Below are 25,703 nucleotides of genomic sequence, written 5' to 3' on the forward strand. Positions count from 1 at the left end.
GAAGAGATTTTTCATTTTTCTCTGGCTTTAGATAGTACATATTTGTTGGGATACAGGGTTTAGATATGAGTATCAATATTCATTGATGTGTAGTATAAAAATCTGTCTTTCTGCATAGGGAGAGAGCAACAATAGCAAAATGCAAATGTCTGTCCCTAGAAATCTGACCTGAGCCTCGGAGAAGGGGACAACGGAGATGCTGTTTTCCACCAAGATGGTCGCAATCTCCCCTTCCAGATCGCCGATCCTTCCTAGAACACGTACGAAGTGTCCATTTGGATACACGGATGTGGATTCCCAGGAATCAATGCGTACAACCACCCTGAAGTCCTACATGGAGAAAAAAGGAAACACACACCAAAGCCAGGTAAGAAAGCAGAAAAACAGCCTTGGTTCCAAAGGCAGGGGTCCTCTCCCAGGGAGTGGCATGGCTGCTTTATTTTACTCTTCCGCTTTTGTCCTCCCTGTTTTACTTAATTGCCAGATGGTATCTAAGCGCTTGGCCCAGTGCTTTGAAAAGAGGCCCTGCCTCCGCACATCAAAGAAATGGGCTGGAAATTTTAGTCTGTTAAAGCCAACTGTAAAACATTTAAGTTCACACTTGCCATGTAAGGAAAAAAAAAACAATGATGCATGACCCAAATTAAGTTTTACAACAATAGGCTCCATTTTTAGTGTGTAGGAGTTACTTTCTGATTTCTGTCTTTCTTTTTTGGTGCCAGCACTATTGCTTGCACTCAAAGTCTAAGCACTGTCCCTTAGCTTTTTCACTCAACAATGGCACTCTGTCATTTGATTCATACTTCCATTCCTGCTTCTTTTTCCTTTGGCAGGTTAATTGGAGTTAAAAGTCTTTTGAATTTGTCTGCTCAGGCTGGCTTCAAACTTTGATCCTCAGTTCTCAGCCTCCTGAGTAGCTAGGATTACAGGCGTGAGCTACCAGTGCCTGGGTCAAGTAAAGGTTAATTTCTAAGTTTCTGTCTTCTCTCCAGTGCTGTATTCCTTTATGGAGAATCGATTCGGCGAAGCAGCACTCCATCATCCCTATGAACAGAGCAGGAGGATTTCTCTATTGCTTGCTGGAAGGAAGCTTGTTAGTGTTGGCAAAGTGTATGGAAAGTTTCTAGGTTGGACAGCTGCTTAATGTATGGTCGCTCAGACTGTCCTACAAAGCTCTTTCTAGGACAAGTTCTCTTTGGCCTTCATTTATTAACCATGGACTATTTAATAGATGGTTCGTATATATTTAGAATTTTTAAAAAGCAGTATCTCAGAGTGCCAGAGGCCATCAGTAATTGATTTCTTCCTATGCAAAGGAATGAATGATGCTTCCTGGTTCTGTTCAAGAGCAGGCAGTGCTGGGTGCTAGAGGCTCACACCTGTCATGTTAGCTACTCAGGAGGCTGAGATTCGAGGATCACCATTCCAAGCCAGCTCAGGCAAGAAAGTCCCAATTAACCACTCAGAAGCCAGAAGTGGAACTCTGGCTCAATGTGGTACAATGCTAGCCATGAGCAAAAAAGTTCAGGGTCAGCACATAGCTCCTGAGTTCAAGCCCCAGGACCGATACCACCACCACCACCAAAAATGTGGAGGAGGCAGAGACAGTTACCTGCAGGGCTCCGGCTTGCTGAGTGCTAATCCGGATTTTGGGGATTCTGTAATCCCAGGGTGTAACTAGAATCTTCTGAGCATTTTTGCCCTGAGACTGGACTTCTTCTTTAGATGGAAATGTCACCACATAATCTCGCCAGTTCTTCTGAAGAATGCCCACCACTCGACCTTGGAGACGGCAGAGGGAAGCATGACAGAGTGACACACCGCCAGCTATTTGTGTCCGCTCAGCAGGAAGCACGCGTGCGCATACCCACACGCACACGCAACTCCCCCCAACCTACCAACTCCCATGATGTTTAAGCATGTCCACGCAAGTTAAAAGGTGTTAAATATTCTCCTTCTTAGCATTTGAAAGATGTGTAATTTTCTTTCTTTCGTCTTACTTTTTTATTTTTATTTTTTTGAGGGGGATAGTATTGGGTCTTAACTTTCAATCTCATACTCTTGCTTAGTTTTTTTTTGGTTATTGGTCCTGGGGCTTACATTCAGGGCCTGGGCACTGTCCCTGGCTTCTTTTTGCTCAAGGCTAGCACTCTACCACTTGAGCCACAGCACCACTTCTGGCCATTTTCTGTATATGTGGTACTGGGGAATCAAACCCAGGGCTTCATGTATACGAGGCAAGCGCTCTTGCCACTAGGCCATATCCCCAGCCCCCCGAGCTCTTTTTAATCAAGGCCAGCCCTCTACCACAGTGAGCCACAGTTCCACTTCTGGTTTTTTGAGCAGTTAATTGGAGATTTGAGTCTCATGAACTTTCCTACCTGGGTTGGCTTTGAACCTCAATCCTCAGATCTCAGCTTTCTAAGTAGCTAGGATTACAGGTGTACGCCAGGGCACCAGGCTTGCTTAGCTTTTTTTGCTCAAGGCTGGTGCTCTACCACTTGAGCCACACCTTTATTTCCAGCTTTTTGCAGGCTTATTGACAATAAGAGTCTCTGGGACTTGTTTACCCAGGCTGGTTTTGGGTAAAGACAGATCTCAGCCTCCTGAGTAGCTAGGATTACAGGTGTGAGCCATCAGTGCCTGGCTAATACATATATATTTTTAAGACAGTGTGTTCTAGGCCTAGTATGGCCTGGAATTCTCATTCTCCTGCCTCATGCTCCTGAATGCTGGAACTACAGATATGTACCACCACAGCCACCCAGAAGAGTAGATACGAGTAGGCACAAAGTATGAGAGGCAATACATTTGTAAATGTGCTTGATTTGCCCATTCCACATTTTACATATATCAAAATACCATGATGCATAGACAGTTTTGATTGAATAAAGAAAAGGCAGAGCTGAGCGGCAGATGCTTGGGCCTGTAATCCTAGCTGCTTAGGAGGCTAAGATCTGAGAACTGAGTTCTGAAGCTAACGCAGGCAAAAGCTTAGGAGACGCTTATCTCCAAATTAAGCACCAAAAAGCCATAAGCGGAGCTGTGGCTCAAGTGGTACAGCGCTAAGCTTGAGTGAAAAACCTAAGAGACAGCATCCAGGACCTGAGTTCAAGCCTGGACACCAACACAAATAAAGAAGAAGAAGAGGCCAGCACAGCACCTGAAGCTGGCTGGGCAGGAGAGAGGAACCGGGAATGGAGGCGGAGGCTGGCGCACTGCCCTGCTTACCTGTGGGCATGGGCTCGCTCGGGGACTCGCCCGAGGCCTTGTCCTCACCGTCGTTCTCACTCAGCGCGGCGGTCCTGCCTTTCCATTCCCAAGTGGGCAGCAGCTCCACGGCCACCATGTCCCCGTGAATGGCGCGGTTCCGAGCCTTGAGGCCATGCACGAGGATGTCGCTCGCTAAACCTGGGGTGCGGACAGCACAGAGGCTCATGAAGCCAGGAGGGGCCTGGCAGGGGGGTGGGGAGGAGGGGGAGCCCGAGAGGCACTCACTCCTGCAACCAACCTTCCTCCTTTCAAAGGTGAGGCCAAAATTCTGGTGTTCCTCTGGGTTAAGTGAGCAAACACGGCCGCCATGGTACACACCCTTCACAATGTCTGCTATTTTGTTTCCGAGATGGTCTCTATGTAGCCCTGCCTGGCCTTGAAATTCAGATCTCCCCTACTGTTGGGATTACACGCAGGTACTACTTCGCCCATTCGCCTAGTTGTACTTTTTCTTTTCCTCAAAAATGTTTCTTGCGGGCTGGGCAGGTGGCTTAGCGGTAGAGCGCTTGCCTAGCATGCATGAAGCCCTGGGTTCGATTCCTCGGCACCACATAAACAGAAGAGACCAGAAGTGACGCTGTGGCTCAAGAGGCAGAGCACTAGCCTTGAGCAAGAGAGCTCAGGGACAGCACCCAGGCCCCGAGGTCAAGCCCCATGACCACCACCAACAAAAGGAGTAAAATAAAATGAAACCACAAATTACAGACTCAAACCCAAGGAAAGCACCCATGCCCCACGGACGCAATGTCCACGGGGACACATGCGTGACACGCATGGCAGGAGAATGTCACCTTTCATCTTTCCATTGTGTAACAGGGGAACAGACAAGTGGTGTGGAAATTCAAATATGGTTTATACTGAACCTGAATCTTTACAGCTGGCTCCTTGAAGTCGAACAAAAGCTTCTATTTGTGCTCTATGTTTATTGACGTTCAGAATTCCCTAAAATCAAAATTTACAAAAAAAATTCAGTATTTTGGTGGGGGAAACCAGGGAGGTGGAAGTGGAAAAACAGAGGGTGACAAGTTATATTTCTGTATGTACTCTTGTAATAACACTTATGAAAACTGTTTTAAAGATGGGAGGAGAAAGGAGTTTGAAAAAGGGTAATAGAAGGGTACAGCTGACCCACATGAATTATATGCATATTTGAAAATGTCACAATGAAACCCCTTTGTGTAACTCAAGTCCGTGAGACTCTTAATTCCAATTAGTGAGCAAAAAGCTACAAGTGGAGCTGTGGCTCAAGTGGTAGAGCACTAGCCTTGAGTACAAAAGCTCAAGGTCATGTGGACACCTGGTGGCTCTCACCTGCAATCCTAGCTATTCAGGAGGCTGAGATCTGAGGATCATGGTTTGAAGCCAGCCTGGGCAGGAAAGTCTATGAGACTCTTTATGTCCAATTAACCACCAAAAAAGCCAAAAGTGGAGCTGCAGCTCAAGTGGTAGAGTGCTAGCCTTGAATTAAAAAAGCTCAGAGACAGTGCCCCAAGACCTGAGTTCAAGCCCCAGGTCTGGCACACACAGGTGCGCACATACACACGCAGGCACACATACAAAGAAAGGTAATAAAGTACTCTTGTAGCAAGGACTTTGGTGTGACATTTTCAAACCCACAGCCAAGGGCTATAAAAGGCAGTTATCAAGTCACCCCAAGCCTGGAGAGGCTCATTCACCCTGTGCATAGCCTTATGATATCAACGCAGAGGCCAATGGGAAGAGGAAGGCAGAAGGAGGGAGGGGAGGGAGAAGAAGAAAGAGGGGGAGGGGAAGGAGGGGAAGGGAGGAGATGAACTGTGTCTGGTTGACTCAAGTCATCCTCACCTGGACGTAGCATCCAGATTTGACCCCTGCTTCCAGGACCTCGGGGGGAAGATGTTCGGGGTACTCCTTCCCATGGCTCTCCTGATTCTCACTCTCCTTCTCCCGGCGAGACTGAAGGATGGAGTCACAGAGCTCATGGGCAGCTTTTAAATCAGGCCAAAAATTATCCAGGTAATTCTGCATTTGGTAAAGGGACAGAGAGCCACAGTTGGAAGACAGAAACTCCCCATCGTAGCTAGGCCAAAGAACTCCTGCCCGGCGAGTTGTTCCCTCAGCCCTGCGCTCCTCAGCGCTGCTCAGGACGCTGCGTTCCTCTCACACTCACTATGGTGCCCCATCAGTCTGAGAGTGAACTCATGATCACTTCTCAGCACTTTTCTTTTATTGGCAGTCCTGGGGCTTGAATTCATAGCCTGGGCACTGTCCATGAGTTCAAGGTTAGTGGTCTACCATTTGAGTCACAGCGTCACTTCTGGTTTTCTGGTGGTTAACTGGAGATAAGAGTCTCACGGACCTTGTTGCCCAGGCTGGCTTTGAACCATGATCCTCAGATCTTAGCATCCTGAGTGGCTAGGACAAGCATGAGCCACCAGTGTCCAGCTTCTCAGCAGTATTAACCCCACTCACAGAATACACGAGTGGGAACACGCATGCACACGTGCATGCGCATACATACACAGCCCACGCATCCCAGTGCTGCAGACAAATGCATGTAATGGACAGGAAAAGCTGCTGTGTGTATTCTAACCTTTTCATATGTGACTTTAACTCAGGTTTATCGCTGAGCTTTTTCACTCAAGGCTGATGCTCTACCCCTTGAGCTACATTTCCACTTCTGCCTTTTTGGTGGTTCATTGGAAATAAGAGTCTAACCAACGTTCCTGCCCAGGCTGACTTTAACAAGACCCTCAGGTCTCAGCCTCCTGAGTAGCTAGGATTACAGGTTTGAGCCACCAATGCCCAACTGCAATCCTGTTTAGCTTTAGGGTTAAAGGCTGGCACTCTATCAGTTGAGCCACAGCGCCAGTTCTAGCATTTGATGGTTAATTGGAGATAAGAGTCTCCCAGACTTTTCTGCCCAAGCTGGCTTTGAACCATGATCCTCAAATTTCAGTTTCCAGAGTAGCTAGGATTGCTGGCATGAACCGGAAATGCTTTTGCTCTCCTCCATCTAACTTTACCACCCCACAATTGAACTTCACATCTTTTTTTTTCTCCTGCTGTCATTTATCCACCTCTGTAGGGCCCTTGGTCATACCATTTGCTAAAGAAACACTATACAAAATAAAACTTTCCTCTACTACTGGATTACAAAGAAAAGTCATTTTCACCAAAAGTAGAAAAATGTAATTTTAGTCAACTGTCCTCTGTAGGAACAAGACATGATATATTACAACAGAAAAACCTAGTGACACTGCCATTAATTTCTAGCGCCTCTGGAATTCTCTGGCATGCCAGAGCACTTTTTTTTTTTTTTTTAAAGAGCAGAGCCAAGAAAATTCTATTGGCAGATCTTTAGCAACACATGGACAGGAGAATCTTTAGAGCATAGACAATTCAAGATCCAGCCAGACTTTCTGTGAAGTGACTGGAGCCATGGAGGAGCGCACCCTGATGCTTGCATTTGAGAAAGAAATCAACCCGCAGAATGGGATTGACCAGCTGAGACCAGATCATTACTGAAAGATTCACAGTCATCTTGCCATGACAGCCTGAAGACTCTGGCACTACAGCCAGGCACTGGTGACGCAGGCCCCTTAATCCTCGCTGCTCAGGAGGCTGAAATCTGAGGATCATAATTTGAAGCCAGCCTGAGCAGGAATGTCTGTGAGACCTTTATCTCCAATGAAACACCAATAAAGCCAAAATAAGCTGCTCAAGAGGTAGACCGCTAGCCCTGAGCAAACATGCTCTCAGGGACAGAGAGGTGCTGGTGGCTCTTGCCAGTAATCCTAGCTACTCAGTAGGCTGAGAGGTGAGGATCTATCAAGCCAGGGAAGTCTGTGAGACTCTTATCTCCAATTAATCACTAGAAAATAGGAAGTGATGCTGTGGTTCAAAGTGGTAGAGCCCTAGCCTTAAGCAAAAAGAGCTCAGGGAAAGCACCTAGGCCCTGAGTTTAAGCTCCAGTACAGATAAAAAAATAATTCATTTCAAAAAAGACTGAGCCAGGCTGGAAATATGGCCTAAGTGGCAAGAGTGCTTGCCTCGCATACATGAAGCCCTGGTGTTCGATTCCTCTGCACCACATATAAACAAAAAGGCCAGAAGTGGCGCTGTGGCTCAAGTGGCAGAGTGCTAGCCTTGAGCAGAAAGAAGCCAGGGACAGTGCCCAGGCCTTGAGTCCAAGGCCCAGGACTGGCAAAAAAAAAAAAGACTGAGCCAGGCACTAGTGGCTCATGCCTGTAATCCTCGCTATCCCAGGAAGTCTATGATCTGAGGATCCAAGTTTGAAGTCAGCTGGACAAGAATGTCTGTGAGGCTCTTGGTTCTATACCCAAAAGCCAGATTAGAACTGTGATTCAACAGGTAGAGGGCTAGCCTTGAGCAAAAGAGCTCAGGGACAGTGCCCAGGCCCTGAGTTCAACCCCCAGGAATAGCCAATGAAACAAATCAAAACAAAAAAAGCTTTCTGTGTAGGAATCTCTGAAGCTGAGCTGTGAAACCTGGAACAGGTTTGAGATGCTGGAAAGCTGCCTTCACAGCACCCTGTACACTGAGAGCTGGCCACAGAAGGGTTAAAACAGACAGCTTTGGAGAGGGTTAAGAGACTAGACTGCCACCCACCCTTTTCCTTAGGCTGGCAGCTGTACTGGGGACCTTGTAGGTTGGATGAAAGACCTTGACAGTTTAACCTTGGGCTAGATAAGTAGACACCATGGCTGCACTTTCCCTGGGCTGTAGTCTCCTGTCTCCAGAAAAAAAAAAAAAAATAAGGGAATTAGTGATGGCAATGTGGCTTAGTGGTAGAGTGCTTGCCTACCATGTATAAAAAGCCCAGGGTTTGATTCCTCAGTACCACATAAACAGAAAGGGCTGGAAGTGGTGCTGTGGCTCAAGTGGTAGAGCACTAGCCTTGAGCAAAAAGAAGCTCATGGAGAGCCGGGTGCCAGTGGCTCACGCCTGTAATCCTAGCTACTCAGGATTCTGAGATCTGAGGATCCAGGTTCAAAGATAGCCTGGGCAGAAAACACCCTGAGACTTATCTCCAATTAACCACCAAGAAACCAGAAGTGGTGCTGTGGCTCAAGTGGTAGAGCACTAGCCTTGAGCTCAGAACTCAGGGAGAATGCCCAGGCCCAGAGTTCAAGACCCATAACAGACCAAAAAAAAAAAAAAAAAAAGGGAACCAGTTAGTGTCTCTCACAAACTCTGTTTCAGCTCTGATTGTAATATTAATACCTATGGTAAACCTTCTCTGTGTAAACTCAAATATGCTTGTTTGTGGGGACTTGGGGCCCAAGTGCAGGTGAGCCTTGGGACCCCTGGTTCCCCCCTCCTCCCATCTCTTTATCTGTCCATCCCCATGGTTTTCTAATTTTGCTATCCTGTTGCCCTGGCTAGGGTTGCGGTTAGCAACACTTCTGAAACACAAATGGAAACAAGTTAGCTTGTTAGGCTGCTCTTGGATGCTTTTGTGCCTTAGAGTTACAGGTCAGTCACAGGAGCTAGGTCTGATTCACTGCAGGCAAGGTTAATTAACTGGCTGGTTAGCCATAAAGATAAGGACCATCGCAGTCCTCCTTCTGTCTTTCCTTTCCTCTTTCATGTGTTGCCAAAGGGATCAGAGGGTTTTAAGCTCTACTTAGAAAATGGATGAGCCAGTGCTTGTACATGCACACACTCATCCCCACAAGTGATATGAAATACCTTGAAAGAAATCACGAACACTCCTTCTGTTTCACTTCCGTACTGCTGAATGGCCTCTTCATCTTCCGTCACCATAACGACCGGCATCCTGTCCTGGCAGTGGTGATAGTACCAGACAGCCGCATTGTAGATGCTCCTGAGAGGCAAAGCACAGTGAGCCCCCACTGGTGCAAATACACACACACACACACACACACACAGAGACATATACACACTTGTGTGTTGACACATTAAACACTTTAGTATTAATCACAGTTCTAGAATAATCTGGGTCCACTGGTGAAGAGCCAAAGATAGGGAGCCATGGAAGGATCTCCGGGGCACCCACCTAGTCTGCCACTTTTCCATGGGCTCCCCTCCTTCCCGAGGGAGATAGCAGTGCTGCTGGAATTCATTAGCGAACAAAATGCAATCGTGGCGTGCATCCTTCAGTAGGTTTCGCAATTTGTTATACTGTCTGCAACACAGAGGGGAAGAATAAATCTAACACCAGGTACTGATTCTCCTAAGAATCAAGAAAAAAAAATGAGATATTTTAGAGCAAAAGATGGATTGTTTAAAACCTGGGAAATGTCCCAGCACTCAGAGGCTGAGGAAAGAGGATCACGAGTTCCAGGCCAGCCAGGGGCCAGTGGCTCATGCCTTTAAATCCTAGCTATTCAGGCCGATGGTGTCTGAGGATCATAGCTCAAAGACTATGATCCTCAGACTGGGCTGTCCGGGCAAGAATGTCCATGAGACTCTTATTGCCAATTAAACACCAAAAAGGCTTGTAGTGAAGCTGTGGTTCAAGCGGTAGAGTGCCAGCTTTGAGTGGAAAAAGCCAGATGAGATCATGAGGATCTGACTTCAAGCTCCAGTACTACTATAAAAAATAAATAAATAAAAACAAGTCTCTGAACAAACTCTGATAGTCTCAGGACCTCACCTTCACTTTAGACCCAGAGATTCTCACATTCATTTTCTGCTCAGAGAAAGAGGAGCTATGAAGCCAAGACACCAGAGCTAGGTGCTCGTGGCTCACGCCTATAATCCTAGCCACTCAGGAGGCAGAGATCTGAGGACTGCAGTTCAAAGCCAGTCCAGGCAGGAAAGTCTGTGAGATTGTTATCTCCAATTAATCACACACACAAAAAAAGCCAGAAGTGGAGCTGAGTTCAAGTGGTGGAGCGTTAGCCTCGAGTAAAAAGAGCTCAAGGATAGTAGTACCCAGAACCACAGCTCAAGCCCCAGGACCAGCAAAATGAACACAAACAGGAAACCCCCCAAACCAGAATAAGAACAAACCTCCCTAAAATTTAGGAAGCCTGCTAAGTTAACAAACAACAACCAAAAAAAATTGTAAATTTATTAAGCTTTACTGCCATCTATTCTTCTCAGTGGATGCTTCCACTTGTCAGCCACTATCGGTAGATAAAACAAATGAACAAATGGCGGGAGAATACTGATGGGGAAAGCAGGAACGCCGCGATCACTCTGAGCAAGACAGTCAGGTTTGCCTGCAGATGTGTGGGACTGTGGTTGTAATTTAATACCAAACAACACAATCGAGCTGTATTTCCTGCTCGTCAGTCTTTGGAGCTTCTGACAGAATGAGACAGATGAGCATCATCATGGAGCCCTGAACAAGCCTGACAGGAAGGATGGGGAGCAATAGTTTACAGAGTCAAGTGCAATAAAAAAAAAAAATCCCAAGTTTTAAATATTCCAGTCATACTTAGACAGGCTTAGTTGTTTTGCAAACTTCCATCATGTAAATATTTCAATTTCTTGCAGATAGCTAAACTTACATCTATTTTTGGGGCGGGGGGGTTGCCAGTCCTAGGACTTGAACTCAGGGTCTAAGCACTGTCCCTGAGCTTCATTAGCTCAAGGCTAGAGCTCTACTACTCGAGCCATACCTCTATTTCCAGCTGTGTGTGTGTGTGTATGTGCGTGTGCATGCGTGCGCACGCACACTAATCCTGGGGCTTGAACACAGGGCCTAGATGCTGGAGCGGTACCTCCACGTCCTGCTTAATGGTGCTTAATTAGAGATAAGAGCCTCACAGACTTTCCTGTTTGAGCTGACTTTGAACCTTGATCCTCAGGTCTCACCTCCCAAGTAATTAGGATTATAGTGTGAACCAATGGAGCCATGATTTGAGTGTGTCTCCCATGGACAATGTGTTGAAATTTATTCCCCACTGTGAGATACTAAAAGGGTGACAGAGTAATCGAACCCTGTTCAGAAGTGTGGTCTTTGCTGGGCGCTGGTGGCTCATGCCTGTAATCCTAACTACTCAGGAGACTGACATCTGAAAAATCATGGTTTGAAGCCAGACCCAGGTAGAAAAGTCAGTGAGACTTATCTTTATTTCACCAGCAAAATGCTGGAAGTAGAGGTGTGGTTCTAAGGTAGCAGAGCACCAACCTTGAACAAAAATAAAGTAAGAGCATTGGGGCCTGAGCTCAAGCCTCAACCAGCACACACCGAAGGAAGGCAGGGAGGGAGGGGGGGGAGGGAGGGAAGAGTAAGGTCCTTGGAAATGGTTTAGTATTAGACAAGGTGAACAGAGTGGCAACCTCGCCCCACTTTGTTTTGGATTATTGGTGATTTAAGACAGAGGCCAGAAGATACGCAAATACACACACGGGATCTTTCTCTTGCTCTGGGGCTTGGGATTCAGATGACGTGAACCTTTAACCTTGGGCCTCCAGAACCATGGGTTAACAGACATCTCTTCTTAGCAGGGTGCCAGTGTGCCATATCAGATTACGGCTGCCTCGTGCACCCCCATGTGCCACATCTGTGAGAAACTTATTCACCCACGGAAAATACGTGGGAAAATAAACTCCAACAGTAATCGGAATGTACAGGTATTTTCTCATCCCAATTTCCTAGGCAATACAGTATAATAGCGGTTGCCATGGCCTTTATATCGCATTAAGTCTTTTGTTTTTATTTTTGTCAGTTGTGGGGCTTGATCTTAGGGCCTAGGCAGAGTCCCTGAGCTCTTTTGCTCAAGGAGGCCAGCACTCTTTCACTTTGAGCCACAGCACCACTTCTGGTTTTCTGGTGGTCAACTGGAGATAAGAGTTTCACAGACTTACCTGTTCAGGCTGGCTTCAAATTGCAATCTTCAGATCTCAGCCTCCTGAGTAATTAGGATTACAGGCATTAACCACCAGTTCACCAGTGCATTGGGCCTTCTAAGTCATCCAGAGATTTTTTTTTTTTTTTTTTTTGGTCATGGGTCTTGAACTCAGGGCTTGGGATCTGTCTCTGAGCTTCTGTGCTCAAAGCTAGCATTCTACTACTTTGATGAGCCCACAACTCCACTTGTGGTTTGGGGGTGGTTAATTGGAGATAAAATTCTCATGGACTTTTCTGCTCAGGCTGGCTTCGAACTGTGATCCTCTGACTTTAGCCTCCTGAGTGGCTAGGATTACAGGAGTGAGCCACCAGTGCCCAGCCAGAGATGTAATTTTTTTTTGTTTTGTCTCTTTTGTGCCAGTACTGGGTCTTAAATTTAGGGTCTCTAGTCCTGGCTTAGTACTATTCATTCAGGGATGGCACACTACCACTTGAGCCATACCTCCACTTCTGGCTTTTTGCTGGTTAACTGAAGGCAAAAGTCTCATGGACTTTCCTATATGGGCTGGCTGTGAATTGACATCCTCAGATTTCTGCCTCCAGGATTAGCTAGGATTACAGACAGGAATCACCAGGGCATGGCTGGGTCATAAGGCTTCTTCAGTGTCTTCTTGTCTCTGGCATCTAATCTGAACCAGAAAACAAGCTTATGTCTAGAAGGCTTCCTTTTGTGTTTGTTAAATCTTAGCTCAAAAAAGTGCTTATCAAGGGGCTGGGAATATGGTGTAATGGCAAGAGTGATTGCCTCCTATACATGAAGCCCTGGGTTTGATTCCTCAGCACCACATATACAGAAAATGGCCAGAAGTGGCGCTGTGGCTCAAAGGGGCAGAGTGCTAGCCTTGAGCAGAAAGAAGCCAGGGACAGTGCTCAGGCCCTGAGTCCATGGCCCAGGACTGGCAAAAAAATAAAATAAAAATGCTTATCAAATGGAAACCATAGCAGTTGCTCAGGCTTAAGTCATGCCGCCTCATGTTTTGTTTTCTAATCTAGAATATCCCCAGACAGAGCCCAGCTCTGGAAAGCCAATCATTTTTCAAGTAAACGACTTTAGAAATGTTCAGGAGGAAAAAAAAGAGATTTAAATTCCAATTATTTGCCTTTTGAAAGTGTCAGGAATTGTTGTTGTTTTTTTAAACAATCCTTTGCATTAAAAATATTTTAGAAAACTGAAGTTGAAAAGGCTACTGGTGTGTTGCAATCCAAAAGATGACAATGAATTGATTTTAGGAGCAGAAATTGAAATTCTATGACACTGAAAGCAACATTTAACCACAAAGAGGGACAAATATCTTTATGTCTGAGAAAAATCAACTGCAAGCTCATTTTAAAATATTCTATCTGGAAAAAAAGAAACATATGCAATCCATTTAATGTACATTTCTTTGAGCTGAGCATATCATAAGGGCATTTTGTCATTTTCATATACAAATAAAAACACTTCGTCTGTTGCTACCAAGGTCTTGAGGAAATCATAACACTTAGAATAAATAAATACATAGTTCCTGCTTATTAAATAACCTGGGATGTGAAGAGATGAGATAATAATTCTAATATGCTATTTCCAAACAGTCTTAAGTGAAAAATCATAAGACCTTTGCTAATATTAAGTGAAGCAAAACTGTACTTTAGGGTTTTTATATAAAAGCATGGCAACCATCCTTCATTCAAGTACAAGGTAAATATTTTCAACTGGCTCAATTAGAAATGTTTTACTATGCTGGTAATTCTACTAGTCACCTAAAAAAAGCAAAGTTATTTCCAGTTTCATTGAATCAATCTTTAGAAATACAATATGCATTCACAGTAGAGAAACCTAAGATTTAGAAGTATTTTTCCCTCAAGAAAATAATGTGTATTCTAAAACACCCTACCTACAGCTAAGAAGATTAAATAATACATATTATCAGAAAAAAAAACTGAAAGCAGTAACCCTTCTATAAAAACGCAAATAAAAAGCCAACTCACACTAGCGTCTAAATATCTACATACAGGACACAATGCAGTTTATCGATCTACAGTCAGCTCTGTTGGCCAGATGTTGAAGCTGAAGTATAAAATGTTACTGCATTCCTCACTAGCAGAGAGAATACCAAATTAGTTTCCCAAGTCCTTTAGGAGAAATGAATGCCTCCCCTGCCCCTTCCAACAAGGGATCTTCTCTAAGGAGGGGTCTGTACAATCACTTACTCAATCAATCAATCATGCAGCCAGGCACTGGTGGCTCACGCCTGTTATCCTAGCTACTCAGGAGGCTGGGTGGTTCAAAGCCAGCCAGAGCAGAAAAGTCCCAGTGAGACGCTTATCTACAATTACCCACTCAAAAACTGGAAGTGGCGCTGTGGCTCAAGCGGTAGAGCGCTAGCCTTGAGCACAAAAGAGGCTCAGGGACAGCACCCAGGCCCTGAGTTCAGGCCCCACAACCAACATAAATAAATGAATAAATAAGTAAAGCAAAACACATACCTCCGGCCCCTTTGATGTTGCACAGCTTGACAAGCCGTTTGCATGAAGATAATTCCCTTCAACTCCAGAAACTCGAGGATCTCAAGGTAATCTTGAACAACCTTCCAGTCTGGGATCACATAATGAGTCACATCACTACACAACAGCTTTCCCTCTGAAACGTAATGCAAAATGATAAGAGATTGGGTAGCAATTTCAAAGCCAAGTCTCCATTTCAGTGTATGGCTGCTTGGCATCCAGAATCGCTGCCAATCTTTACTCCACCTAGAAGCTTTAGAAAGGTCAGACAAATTGACTTTGGTCAAGACACAAAATTCAGGGAAATTCAACTTATTTACTTTATTCTATTGATTATGTGCTGATACTGGGGCTTGAAACTCAGGGCCTCATGCTCTTGCTAGGCCTTTTCACTCCAGGATGGCACTCTACCACTTGAGCCACAGCTCCACTTCCAACTTTTTGGTGGCTAATTAGAGATAAAGAGTCTCAGACAGTTTATGGGACTGGCTTCAACCTGCGGTCCTCAGATTTCAGACTCTTCTTTTTTAGAAGCTGTGGTAAATACAAATTCAATATGGTTTATGGTGCTGCCAGGGATGCAGGAGAGTATGACTGATATTTTAAAAGCAGACAAGTACATTTTCAGCATGAGCCGTCTAATCTCTGTGTTAACTCATCACTTGTGTACTTACTCAAATGGAGCAATCCAATTGCACGCATGTTAAGCACTTGTGTGTTCCCTGGGGTTTCAAGCTCTGAACATACTCAGAGGGCTCCGTGGCCCAGAAGGATAGAACTGACTACTAGAAAGGGCATTCAGAATGTGCAAGATCAATGGACAGGGCGGTTTCCATCCAGCCGAGAGCTGCTTAGCCAAGCGGATACTGCAACTGTAGCCAAGTTGGTACAGTTAATTCACAGCAGAAGGTTCCCCTTCCCACCAGGGGGAAAGGTCAGTAACCTAATTAAGGGTCACCCTTAGCAGGGCACCAGTGCCTCATGCCTGTAATCCAAGCTACTGGGGTGGATGACAAACGGGCCCAGGAAGATTCTTATTATCTCCAGTTGACCAGCAAAAAGCTGGAAGCAAAAGGGGTGGCTCAAATAAATGGTGGAGCGCCAGCCTGGAGCGGAAAAAGCTCAAGGGCAGGGACCAGGTTCTGAATTCAAACCTCCGCACTGGCACAAAAAGTAATATAAAAAAAAACAGAATAAAATAACAAGCCACCCCGCCCCCTCACAATCCCTCCCCAAGTTTCCCAGGATGTTTGTACGACGAGGGCCCAGATCACTCCAGATCCACCGTCCCTGGCAAGGTGCACATCTGTGGGAAGCGAGCATGCTTCCCAGCGCCCAGCCCCAGACCGGAGAACCCCCGACCCAGGGCGGCGGGGCGGGGCGAGCGGAGACCGGAAGCCGCGGGCCGGGCTCGCGAGCGGCGGCGGACCGGGAGGCGGGCGCGGCGTCCCCCGAGCAGCAGACGCTCCACCTCGGCCGCCCCCGCCGCGCTAGGCCGCGGCTCCGCGCGCCGCGCCAGGCCGCGGGCTCCGGCCTCCCCCGCCCCCGCTGCGCCAGGCCTGCCTGGCCCCGGCCGCCCCCGCTGCGCCAGGCCGCGGCTCCGCGCGCCGCGCCAGGCCCCGCGCGCCCCCTGCCTGGCCCCGGCCGCCCCCGCAGCGCCAGGCCGCGGCTCCGCGCGCCGCGCCAGGCCCCGGCCTCCCCCCGTGAGCCCCGGCCCGGCCCTGACCGTTGCGGCAGGCGGAGGGCTGCGGGCAGAGCGGGCTGTGGCACGGCACGCGGGGCCGCAGGTAGTGCTCGCGCACGATCCGCAGCGTCCGCCCCTGGAAGGTCCTCAGCAGCAGCACCTTCTCCCGCTTCTGCAGCATGGTGGCCGGCGCTGGGCCCCGCCGCCCCGGGGGCGCCGGGGACGCCGCGGACCCGAGGCGAGGCGAGGCCGCGGCGGCGGAGGCAGGCTCGGGACCCGCCCCTCGGCCCGGGCCTCGGGAACCGACCGCCGTAACGGCCCGCGCCCGCGCCCCAGCCCGTCCCGCCCTCTCCCTCCCTGCCGCCCTGGCCCCGGGGCAGGGAAGGGAGGCTGAGGTCGGAGGATCAAAAAAGCCCGAAATGGCGCCTTGGCTCAAGTGGTAGCGCGCTAACCTTGAGCGCGAAAGAGGCTCAGGGACGGCGCCAGGCCCCGAGTTCAAGCCCCACGGCCGACACAAAACCAACAAGAAAAACTAGTTTGGTACAACTCGGCACGATCGGCATGTACCGGGACGCTGGGTTTCTCTGCCCTTGTTCTTGTAGAAATCCGGCTGCCCTAGTAATCTGGGGGTAGTTACTAGAGTTTTCTGTTCCTGGCTCTTGCTCTATCTAAAAGAGCTGCAATATCCAGAAAAAACAACAACACACAAAACAAAAATAACGACAAACACCACACCGTGCCAGGCAGGCCTTTTCCCCTTAAAAATGTAACGTACTTTAATTTATTTTTTATTTATTTATTTATTTTTTTGCCAGTCCTAGGGCTTGGATTCAGGGCCTGAGCACTGTCCCTGGCTTCTTTTTTGCTCAAGTTCTACTACTTGAGCCACTTTTTCTGTGTATGTGGTGCTAAGGAATGGAACCCAGGGCTTCATGGGCTTCATGTATGCAAGGCAAGCAGATCTACCGCTAAGCCACATTCCCAGCCCCTTATTTTAAAATTTTATACATGCAACATTTAGACACTGCAGATCAAAGAACAACAGCCCCTCTCCTGGAGATAAAAACATTGTTCAACCACAAGTTTTATACTATTTGCAATCTCTGGCAAAGAGATTCTAAAAACATAGCTGGGCCAGGAGCCAATGGCTCACACCCATAATTCTAACAACTCAGGTGACTCAACCAGCTAGGGCAGGAAAGTCTGTGAGATTCTTATTTCCAATTAGAGAGAGAGAGAGAGAGAGAGAGAGAGAGAGAGAGAGAGAGAGAGAGAGAGAGAGAGAAATAACTGGGAGTAGAACTGTGGCCCAAGTAGTAGAGCACCAGTCTTGAGCAAAAAAAGCTAAGTAAGACACAATGCCCAGGCCTTGAGTCCAAGTTACCAGTACCAGCACAAACATAATAAAAATAAATATCTGGGCACAGGTAATCTTAGCTACTTAAGAGGCTGAGATTCAGAAGATAGCAGTTTGTAGTTGGTTCCTAGACTCCATCTCTAATTAATTAACCAGCAAAAAAGCAGGCTGGAGGTGTGGCTCAAATGGTAAAGCACCAGCCTCGAGTAAGCAAGCTTAGCACACATAAGGTCCTGATTTCAAACCCCAGTGCCCAATCACAATGCACTGTAGAGTTCTTTCTTGACAAAGACTCAGGCTATTCCTAGTGAGTGCATCTCAAACTTAGTATTTTCCAAAGACTCAACAAACTGTGTAGTGGCCTCTCTTGCAACCTCTTATTTGTCATCCTCAGAGGAGTGGGGTGTTTATACCCCCATTTTATAGATTGTGAGGATGGGTTAGGGAAGCTATTAGAGTCTAAGCTTTTAAGCAAAACCAGCTTTCTAGCAAGAATCTGGCTAGAGTCAGCAGCTTCTGAATTCATTACCAGGCTACTCAGGATGAATGAAGCATAGGTTATGCATCTGAGAAACTTGTAGTCCACTTGCCAGCCCTAATTAGGGAAGGAGAGTACAGTGGCATCTCACTCCCTTCCCTTTAAGGAAGCATAAACTCCCTGATCAATGCTGGGTGCCAGTGGCTCACCCCTATAATCCTTGCTATTCAGGAAGCTGAGATCTGAAGACCATGGGTCGAATCCAGCCCAGGCAGGAAAGCCCATGAGAATGTCTCTCTCTCCTCTCTCTCTCTCTCTCTCTCTCTCTCTCTCTCTCTCTCTCTCTCTCTCTCTCTCTCTCTCTCTCTCTCAGTCCTGGGGCTTGAACTCAGGGCCTGAGCGCTGTCCCTGAGCTCTTCAGCTCTACCACTTGAGCAATAGCGCCATTTCCAGTTTTCTGGTGGTTAACTGGAGATAAGAGTCTCCCAAACTGTCCTTCCCAGGCTGGCTTTGAACCTCAATCCTCAGGTCAGCCTCTTGATTAGCTAGGATGACAGATGTGAGCCTATGGTTGGAAATAAACTTCCTGAAAGGCTTCCCCCCAAGAAAACCACTGGGACACATGGTCACATACAAAGGAAAAGGAGTTTAGTGTCAGTAACCTGACAGGCTACCTCAGGGGCAGAGTAGCAGCTGGGCAGGGCTACAGCACAGTTTTATAGGGATGGGTTCATATGAGACACGAGAATGAGAAACTGTGGGGCTGGGAACATGGCCTAGTGGCAAGAGTGCTTGTCTCCTATACATGAAGCTCAGGGTTCGGTTCCCCAGCACCACATATATAGAAAATGGCCAGAGGTGGCGCTGTGGCTCAAGTGGCAGAGTGCTAGCCTTGAGCAAAAAAGAAGCCAGGGACAGTGCTCAGGCTCTGAGTCCAAAGCCCAGGACTGGCGGAAAAAAAAAAAAAAAAAAAAAAGAATGAGAAACTGTGTTGTGGAAGGGGTTAACATAATTGTAGCTGCATAAACGAGGGAGAGGAAAATGGAACTAGGGAAGGAGATGTGCCATAGGAGAGTGCAGCTACCTGCATCAACTGATTTCCTGGGAAAGGCCTGTGTCACCTCTTTTGGGGGAAAGCCTGTGTCACCTGATTTTGGGGAAAGCGCTAAAAGCTGTCTTGGCATTCTGCTATCTGGGCAATGGGCTGTCCGTCTGCTCTGGGATTGACAAGGAAAAATGCAACCAAAGAGAAAAGCAAGCCACTAGGAAAAGTTTGATTTCTGCTGAAGGTCTAAGGTGGCAGACTGAGTAGGACGATGGAGGAGGTTAGGCTAACATGTCTTACAGCAACAGCAGTAACCATGACCCTAATACAGCGTCACTTTACAAAGGAGTTGCAGGAATTTGTCTAAGAATTGCTAGACTGTTTGTTCCAAAAGCTCTTTATAGACATGGCTGCTGACATGGCTCAGAGGTTTCTACCTCATTTTTTTGTTTGTTTGTTTGTGTTGGTTTTGGTGCTGGTCCCGGGGCTTGAACTCAGCCTGAGTGCTCTCCCTGGGTTGTTTTGCTCAAGGCTAGGGTGCTACTACTTGGACTCCTAGCTCCACTTCTGACTTTTTTTTGTGGTTCATTGGAGATAAGAGTCTCACATATTTCCCCACTGGGGCTGGCTTTGAACTGTGATCTGAGGATCACAGTAGCTAGGATTACAGACGTAAGGCCCTGGGCCCGGCTAGCCCACAGTTCTAAGGGGCACCATCGCCTAGCAAGTGGGAGAGGGGCAGTGTTCCACCATGTCCTATCCTAGCTAGCTTAGGGCAGCAGAGACACACTGGGCAGGACGCCTTGTGGCTTGCTTTTCTCTTTAGTTGCATTTTTCCTTGTCAATCCCAGAGCAGATGGACAGCCCATTGCCCAGATAGCAGAATGCCATGACAGCTTTTAGCGCTCTGCTGCCGATGGAAATCTCTGGCTGAGGCTCGCTTCCCCTGGCTCGTGACTTCATGATTTCCATCTCCAGGCTGAGCAGCCGTGTGCTTACACTGCAGGGAGTTGGTAGCATTGACTGCCTTCTTTAAGATGTGTCCTGAGAATGCAGACCTCAGCGTTCATGGGGCTCATAATCAAAGGTTTCATCGAAAGCTTGATTATGGGCTGGGAAGGTGGCCTAGTGGTAGAGTGCTTGCCTAGCATGCATGAAGCCTGGGGTTCGATTCCTCAGTACCACATAAACAGAAAAAGCCAGAAGTGGTGCCTTGGCACAAGTGGCAGAGTACTAGCCTTAAGCAAAAGAAGCTCAGGAACAGTGCTCAGGCCCTGAGTTCAAGCCCCAGGACTGGCAAAAATAATACTTATTATTATTATCATTATTATCATTATTTTTAAAAAAGTTGACTAACCCAGTGGCTACTCAGGAGGCTGAGATCTGAGAATCGTGTTCAAAGCCAGCCTGGGCAGGAAAGTCTCTGAGACTCTTATTTCCAATTAAATATCATGAGATCCAGAGATGGAGCTGTGGCTCAAGTGGTGGAGTGCTAGTTTTGAGTACAAAAGCTCAGGGACAGTACCCAGGCCCTGAGTTTAAGCTCTAAGATCAGTGCGCATGCGTGTGCGTGTGCACACATGTGTGTGCACACACACACACACACAAAATTTGATGAGCTCCAAGGTCCAGAGTGGACTATAGAAGCAAGCTTTGAAATATTCCTTCTCTATTGATTTGAAATTACAATCCACATTGTGCTTTCCACATGTATTCAAACAACACAGAAAGGATGGCAAGTGAAAACATTGAAGGTCTACCACGATCAAGTAATTTCTCCTGTTGATGGCTTGCATACCTCCTCTGAGTCATTAAAAATAACCTGAAGTTTATAACTCTTTGAAGAGGTTAGCAATTTATGTTGTGTCAGCTAATTACAGCTGGTGATTTCCGGGTACTGCTCTTAGAGCTGTGTCTGTAATTATTATTATTTTCCAGTTATGGGGCTTGAACTCTGGGCGTAGGCACTGTCCCTGAGCTTTTGTGTTCAAGGCTAGCACTCTACCACTTAGCCACAGCTCCACTTCTGGTTTTGTTTGGTTAATCGGAGATAAGAGTCTTACGACTCTACTGCTTAGGTTCGCTTCCAACAGCAACCCTCAGATCTCAGCCTCCTGGGCAGGATTACAGGCATGAGCCACCTGCACCTGGCTGGTTATTGTTTTTAATATAGGATGTGTGTTGCTCAGGCTGACCTTGAACTCCCAATTCTTCTGCCTCAGCCTCTAGTCCTGCATTACCATACTGTCTTGACTTTCTATATTTTCACATTCAACACTTTAATCACTGCTTTGATAGTTAGCAAGTACGTTTGTGGTTTTTCCTCCATACTCAGATTTGAACTCAGGGGATTGTGCTTGAGCTTGCTTGGCTGGTGCTCAACCGCTTGAGCCACACCTCCCACCCTGTTTTTTGCTATTTTGGAGACTTTTCTTCATGAGCTGGCTTTGAACACAAATCCTTCAGATCTCAGTCTCCTATGTAGTTAGGATTACAGATGTGAGCCTCCACTGCCAGCCTAGCAAGTACATTTTTCAGACAAGGAAATTGAAAGAATCAGAGTGATTTTTCAGTGACTGTGTACTTTATGTAGGACAAAGACAATGAACCTTTGTAGTTTGGCCAGAGTTCATGCAAGAGGGACCCCTGTGGCTGGAAATATGGCCTAGTGGTAGAGTGCTTGCCTTGTATATATGAAGCCCGGAGTTCGATTCCTCAGCACCACATACATAAAAAAGGCCAGAAGTGGCGCTGTGGCTCAAGTGGTAGAGTGCTAGCCTTGAGCAAAAAGAAGCCAGGGACAGTGCTCAGGCCCTGAGTTCAAGCCCCAGGACTGGCCAAAAAACAAAAAGAGGAACCCCTGTGTTACTGTATGCTACACACACACACACACACACACACACACACACATCAGTACTAGAATTTGAATTCGGGGTCTCTGTTTTTTCTGTTCATAGTTGAACCACTTGAACCATACCTCTAGTCTAACTTTTTGCTGGCTAATTGGAGATAGAGTAAGACTTTTCTGCCTAGGTTGACTTTGAACCATGATCCTCCAGATCTCAGTCTTCTGAGTAGTTAATATCACAGGCAGGAGACATGGGTATCAGGCTGGTGCCTCTTTCTAGTTATTATTAAACAAGAGTTGTGGGGATGGAGATGGTTCTGTGTGGCAGACAGTGGATGAACAGGGAGACAAAACGACACAGGGCTGGAGATATGGCCAAGTGGCAAGAATGCTTGCCTTGTATACATGAGGCCCTGGGTTCAATTCCCCAGCACCACATATGCAGAAAATGGCCAGAAGTGTCCCAGTGGCTCAAGTGGCAGAGTGCTAGCCTTGAGCAAAAAGAAGCCAGGGACAGTGCTCAGGCCCAGAGTCCAAGTCCCAGGATTGGCCAAAAAAAAAAAAAAAAAAAAAAAAGAAGAAGAAGCCAGGGACAGTGCTCAGGCTCAAGCCCCAGGACTGGCCAAAAAAAACAAAAACAAAAAAAAAAAAACAACAACAACTTGAAACAATGACATACAAGTATTGACCGTACCATAACTCCAACTGCCCAGAGCCACGGTTGATTTTTCCTGTACAGTATGGCTACCAGCACAGATGTTGCTTAGTACTGGCACGGATGATCTGTGACTGAAGGCTCATGGACACATCTAAAATTGCCCCAATAGTCAAAATCTCCGCTGCTTCCTTTGCCTCACATGTTGGTGGACGACAAATTGCTGATGAGATCACCCCACTATCGGTATAATTTAATTTCCTTCATGTTAAAGTGTGCTAGTCCTTCGTCTTGACTTTTTCCAGAGGTTTGATGGTCTCATTTCCTCTTTCTGCACACCTAAATCATTACAATAATTAGAATACAATACAATAATTAGAATAATTCCTCTAAAACCTTCCTAACTTAAGAGAAAAAAAATGTTGCTCTTACAGTTGCATGTCTGCAATTTTTAAAAACTGTTCAGCTATGGATAATTTTGTCATTCTGCCACTAAGCAGCGCTGTTTCATTTATTTTTTTTATGCCCCTGTTTCAGCTTCAGTTCTCCTGTGTGGATGTCTGATAGTATAAATGTGGATTTTCACAAATACCTGTGAAAAAGCATCCAGGATTGCTTCAGACAAACAAAAAGGTCTATATTTAACAAGACTTTCATTCAAGGAGCTCAAAGACCCTGACACTTCAATGTTAATTGGAAACTAAGCACTACAGACAAGAAAAAGACAATCCTGGTCTTGAATAGAGGATGGCATTTTCTTTTTCCTTTCTGGAGACCTGGGGCTTTAACTCAGGACTCAGGCACTGTCCCTAAGCTTTTCTCCTCAAGGTTTACACTTTACCACTTGAGCCACATTTCTGCTTCCAGCCTTTTGGTGGTTAATTGGAGATGAGGGCCTCATGGTCTTTCCTGCCTCTGCTGGCTTTGAACTGTGGTTTTCAGATCTCAGTCTCCTGAGTAGCTGGGATTATAAGTGTGAGCCACTGGTGCCCAAATGAGACAGCCATTTCTACTTTGAAAATAGAGGCATTATGGTTGTGGTTTAATTTTTTTTATACTGGTGTTATTTAATGAAAGTACACCTCCATTCATCTAGTAGAATCGTTATCGTTATCTCATTGGGGGAATTTATGATATGGAATTTTCCTGTTTATTTTGCTCTTTTTGTTACTGTATGTATTTGGGTTTAGGAACGTGAATCTCATTTATGTCTGTATCGATAGATTGAATTCTCAAATCATATAACTACAGAAAGCTTATGGAGAAATGGAAAAGAAAATATAAACAAGGTACTAGAATTTTCCATTTAATTTTTACTACTTGATAAATAAAATAAAAGGCACTTGGAAGTGGTGCTATGGCTTGAAGTGGTAGAGTGATAGCCTTTGCAAAAGAGCTCAGGGACAGCGCCCAGGCCCTGACTTCAAGCCCCACAACTGACAGAAAGGAAAGAAGGAAGGAAGGAAGGAAGGAAGGAAGGAAGGAAGGAAGGAAGGAAGGAAGGAAGGAAGGAAGGAAGGAAGGAAGGGAAGGGAAAGGCACATTGATTGAGCCAGCCACCAGTGGCTCATGCTGCAATCCTAGCTATGAAGAAGGCTGAGTTCAAGGATCAAGGTTTGAAGTCCACAGGAAAGTCCATGAGATTCTTATCTCCAATGAGCCACCAGAAAACTGGAAGTGGAGCTGTGGCCCAAGTGGTAGGGTTCTAGCCTTGAGCAACAGAAGCTCAGGGACAGTGCGCAGGTCCTGAGTTCAAGCCCCATAACTGACGAAATAAAATGAAATTAGAGTCCCATTGTGACAATTTACACGAAACCTGGCGTTGTTTAAAGGCTTGATTTTGTGTGTGTGTGTGTGTGTGTGTGTGTGTGAGTATGAGTGATTTTGTGTGTGTGTGGTTTGCACTGCTTATTTTTAGCATAGTCTCACTTCTGCCCCAGTAGCCTGAGATGTGAGGAGCTGCCTAGCTCCAGGCTCATCCTCCTGGCTGGGAACACAAGTGCATACTATTCCCTCCAGTTTACCTCCGTGGAGAGGGAGTGGACCTTTCTGCCTAGGTTGGCCTGATATCCTGATCCTCCAAATCTCATATCTTGAAAAGGAGACCCACTCCACTGTGCCCAGCTACGAGTTGAGAAGAGAAGCTCATGAGTGTTTCTATCCCACCTGGCCTTGAACCGTGATCCTCCTATTGTCTCAGCTTCCTGAGTCTCTAGGTGTGAGTCACTGGTTCCCTGAAAAGGTTTGAATTTTATTTTTTCATTTTTATTTTTATTTTGTCAGTTGTGGGACTTGAACTCAGGGCCTGGGCATTGTCCCTGAGTTCTTTTTGCTCAGCCAGTGCTCTACCTACTACTTTGAGCCACAGCTCCACTTCTGATTTTCTGGTGGTTCATTGGAGAAAAGAGTCTCACAGGACTTTCCTGCCCCAACTGGCTTCAAACCACAATCCTCAGATCTCAGCCTCTTGAGTAGCTAGGATTACAGGCTTGAGCCATGGACACCGACTCTTCTGGCTCTTTTTCCCTCCATCCCTCCCTCCCTCCTTCCCTCCCTTCCTTCCTTCTCCCCTCCCTCCCTCCCTCCATCCCTCCCTCCCCTTCCTTCCTTCCTTCCTTCCTTCCTTCCTTCCTTCCTTCCTTCCTTCCTTCCTTCCTTCCTTCCTTCCTTCCTCCTTTCCTTTCTTTTTTCTATTTCTCTGCTAACAGTTCAGTTCCTACTTTGTTATTTTACTTGGAGCTGAGGGTTGAACTTAGGGCTTGCATGCTAGGCAAGCTCTTTTCCATGGCATCCACTCCCCAGTCTTGAACATAATGCTTTCAAGATTTATCCAAATCCTGTTATGTAGCAGAACTTCATTTTTTAAAATTGCTGAATAACATTCCATCTTATCGATAAATCATATATTGTTTTCCCACTCATTCCTCAGATGACAGATATTTGGACTTTTTCCACATTTTAGCTATTATGCATAATACTGGTATAAGCATTTCTGTAGATGTTTTTGTCTGGATATGTATTTTTTTTCTATTGGAGATCTCTCTGGAAG

General features: G+C 46.4%; 1 protein-coding gene across 1 annotated transcript in view; it reads right to left on the reverse strand.

Annotated features, from left to right (window-relative positions):
* The window catches only part of Dis3l (DIS3 like exosome 3'-5' exoribonuclease), a 31,222-nt gene extending 14,697 nt beyond the window's left edge, over positions 1-16,525 (reverse strand). Inside the window, exons 1-9 of the mRNA XM_048332245.1 lie at positions 16,314-16,525; positions 14,570-14,723; positions 9,296-9,424; positions 8,968-9,103; positions 5,098-5,274; positions 4,137-4,215; positions 3,232-3,411; positions 1,613-1,782; positions 169-330 (exon numbers count right to left, since the gene is read on the reverse strand). Coding sequence (XP_048188202.1) covers positions 169-330; positions 1,613-1,782; positions 3,232-3,411; positions 4,137-4,215; positions 5,098-5,274; positions 8,968-9,103; positions 9,296-9,424; positions 14,570-14,723; positions 16,314-16,452 — 1,326 coding nt within the window. The 5' untranslated portion in view covers positions 16,453-16,525. The remainder of the gene's footprint in view (positions 1-168; positions 331-1,612; positions 1,783-3,231; positions 3,412-4,136; positions 4,216-5,097; positions 5,275-8,967; positions 9,104-9,295; positions 9,425-14,569; positions 14,724-16,313) is intronic.
* Between the last annotated feature and the right edge of the window lie 9,178 nt (positions 16,526-25,703).

This window comes from Perognathus longimembris, chromosome 23, assembly GCF_023159225.1.
Source record: "Perognathus longimembris pacificus isolate PPM17 chromosome 23, ASM2315922v1, whole genome shotgun sequence".
NCBI classification, from domain to species: Eukaryota; Metazoa; Chordata; class Mammalia; order Rodentia; family Heteromyidae; genus Perognathus; species Perognathus longimembris.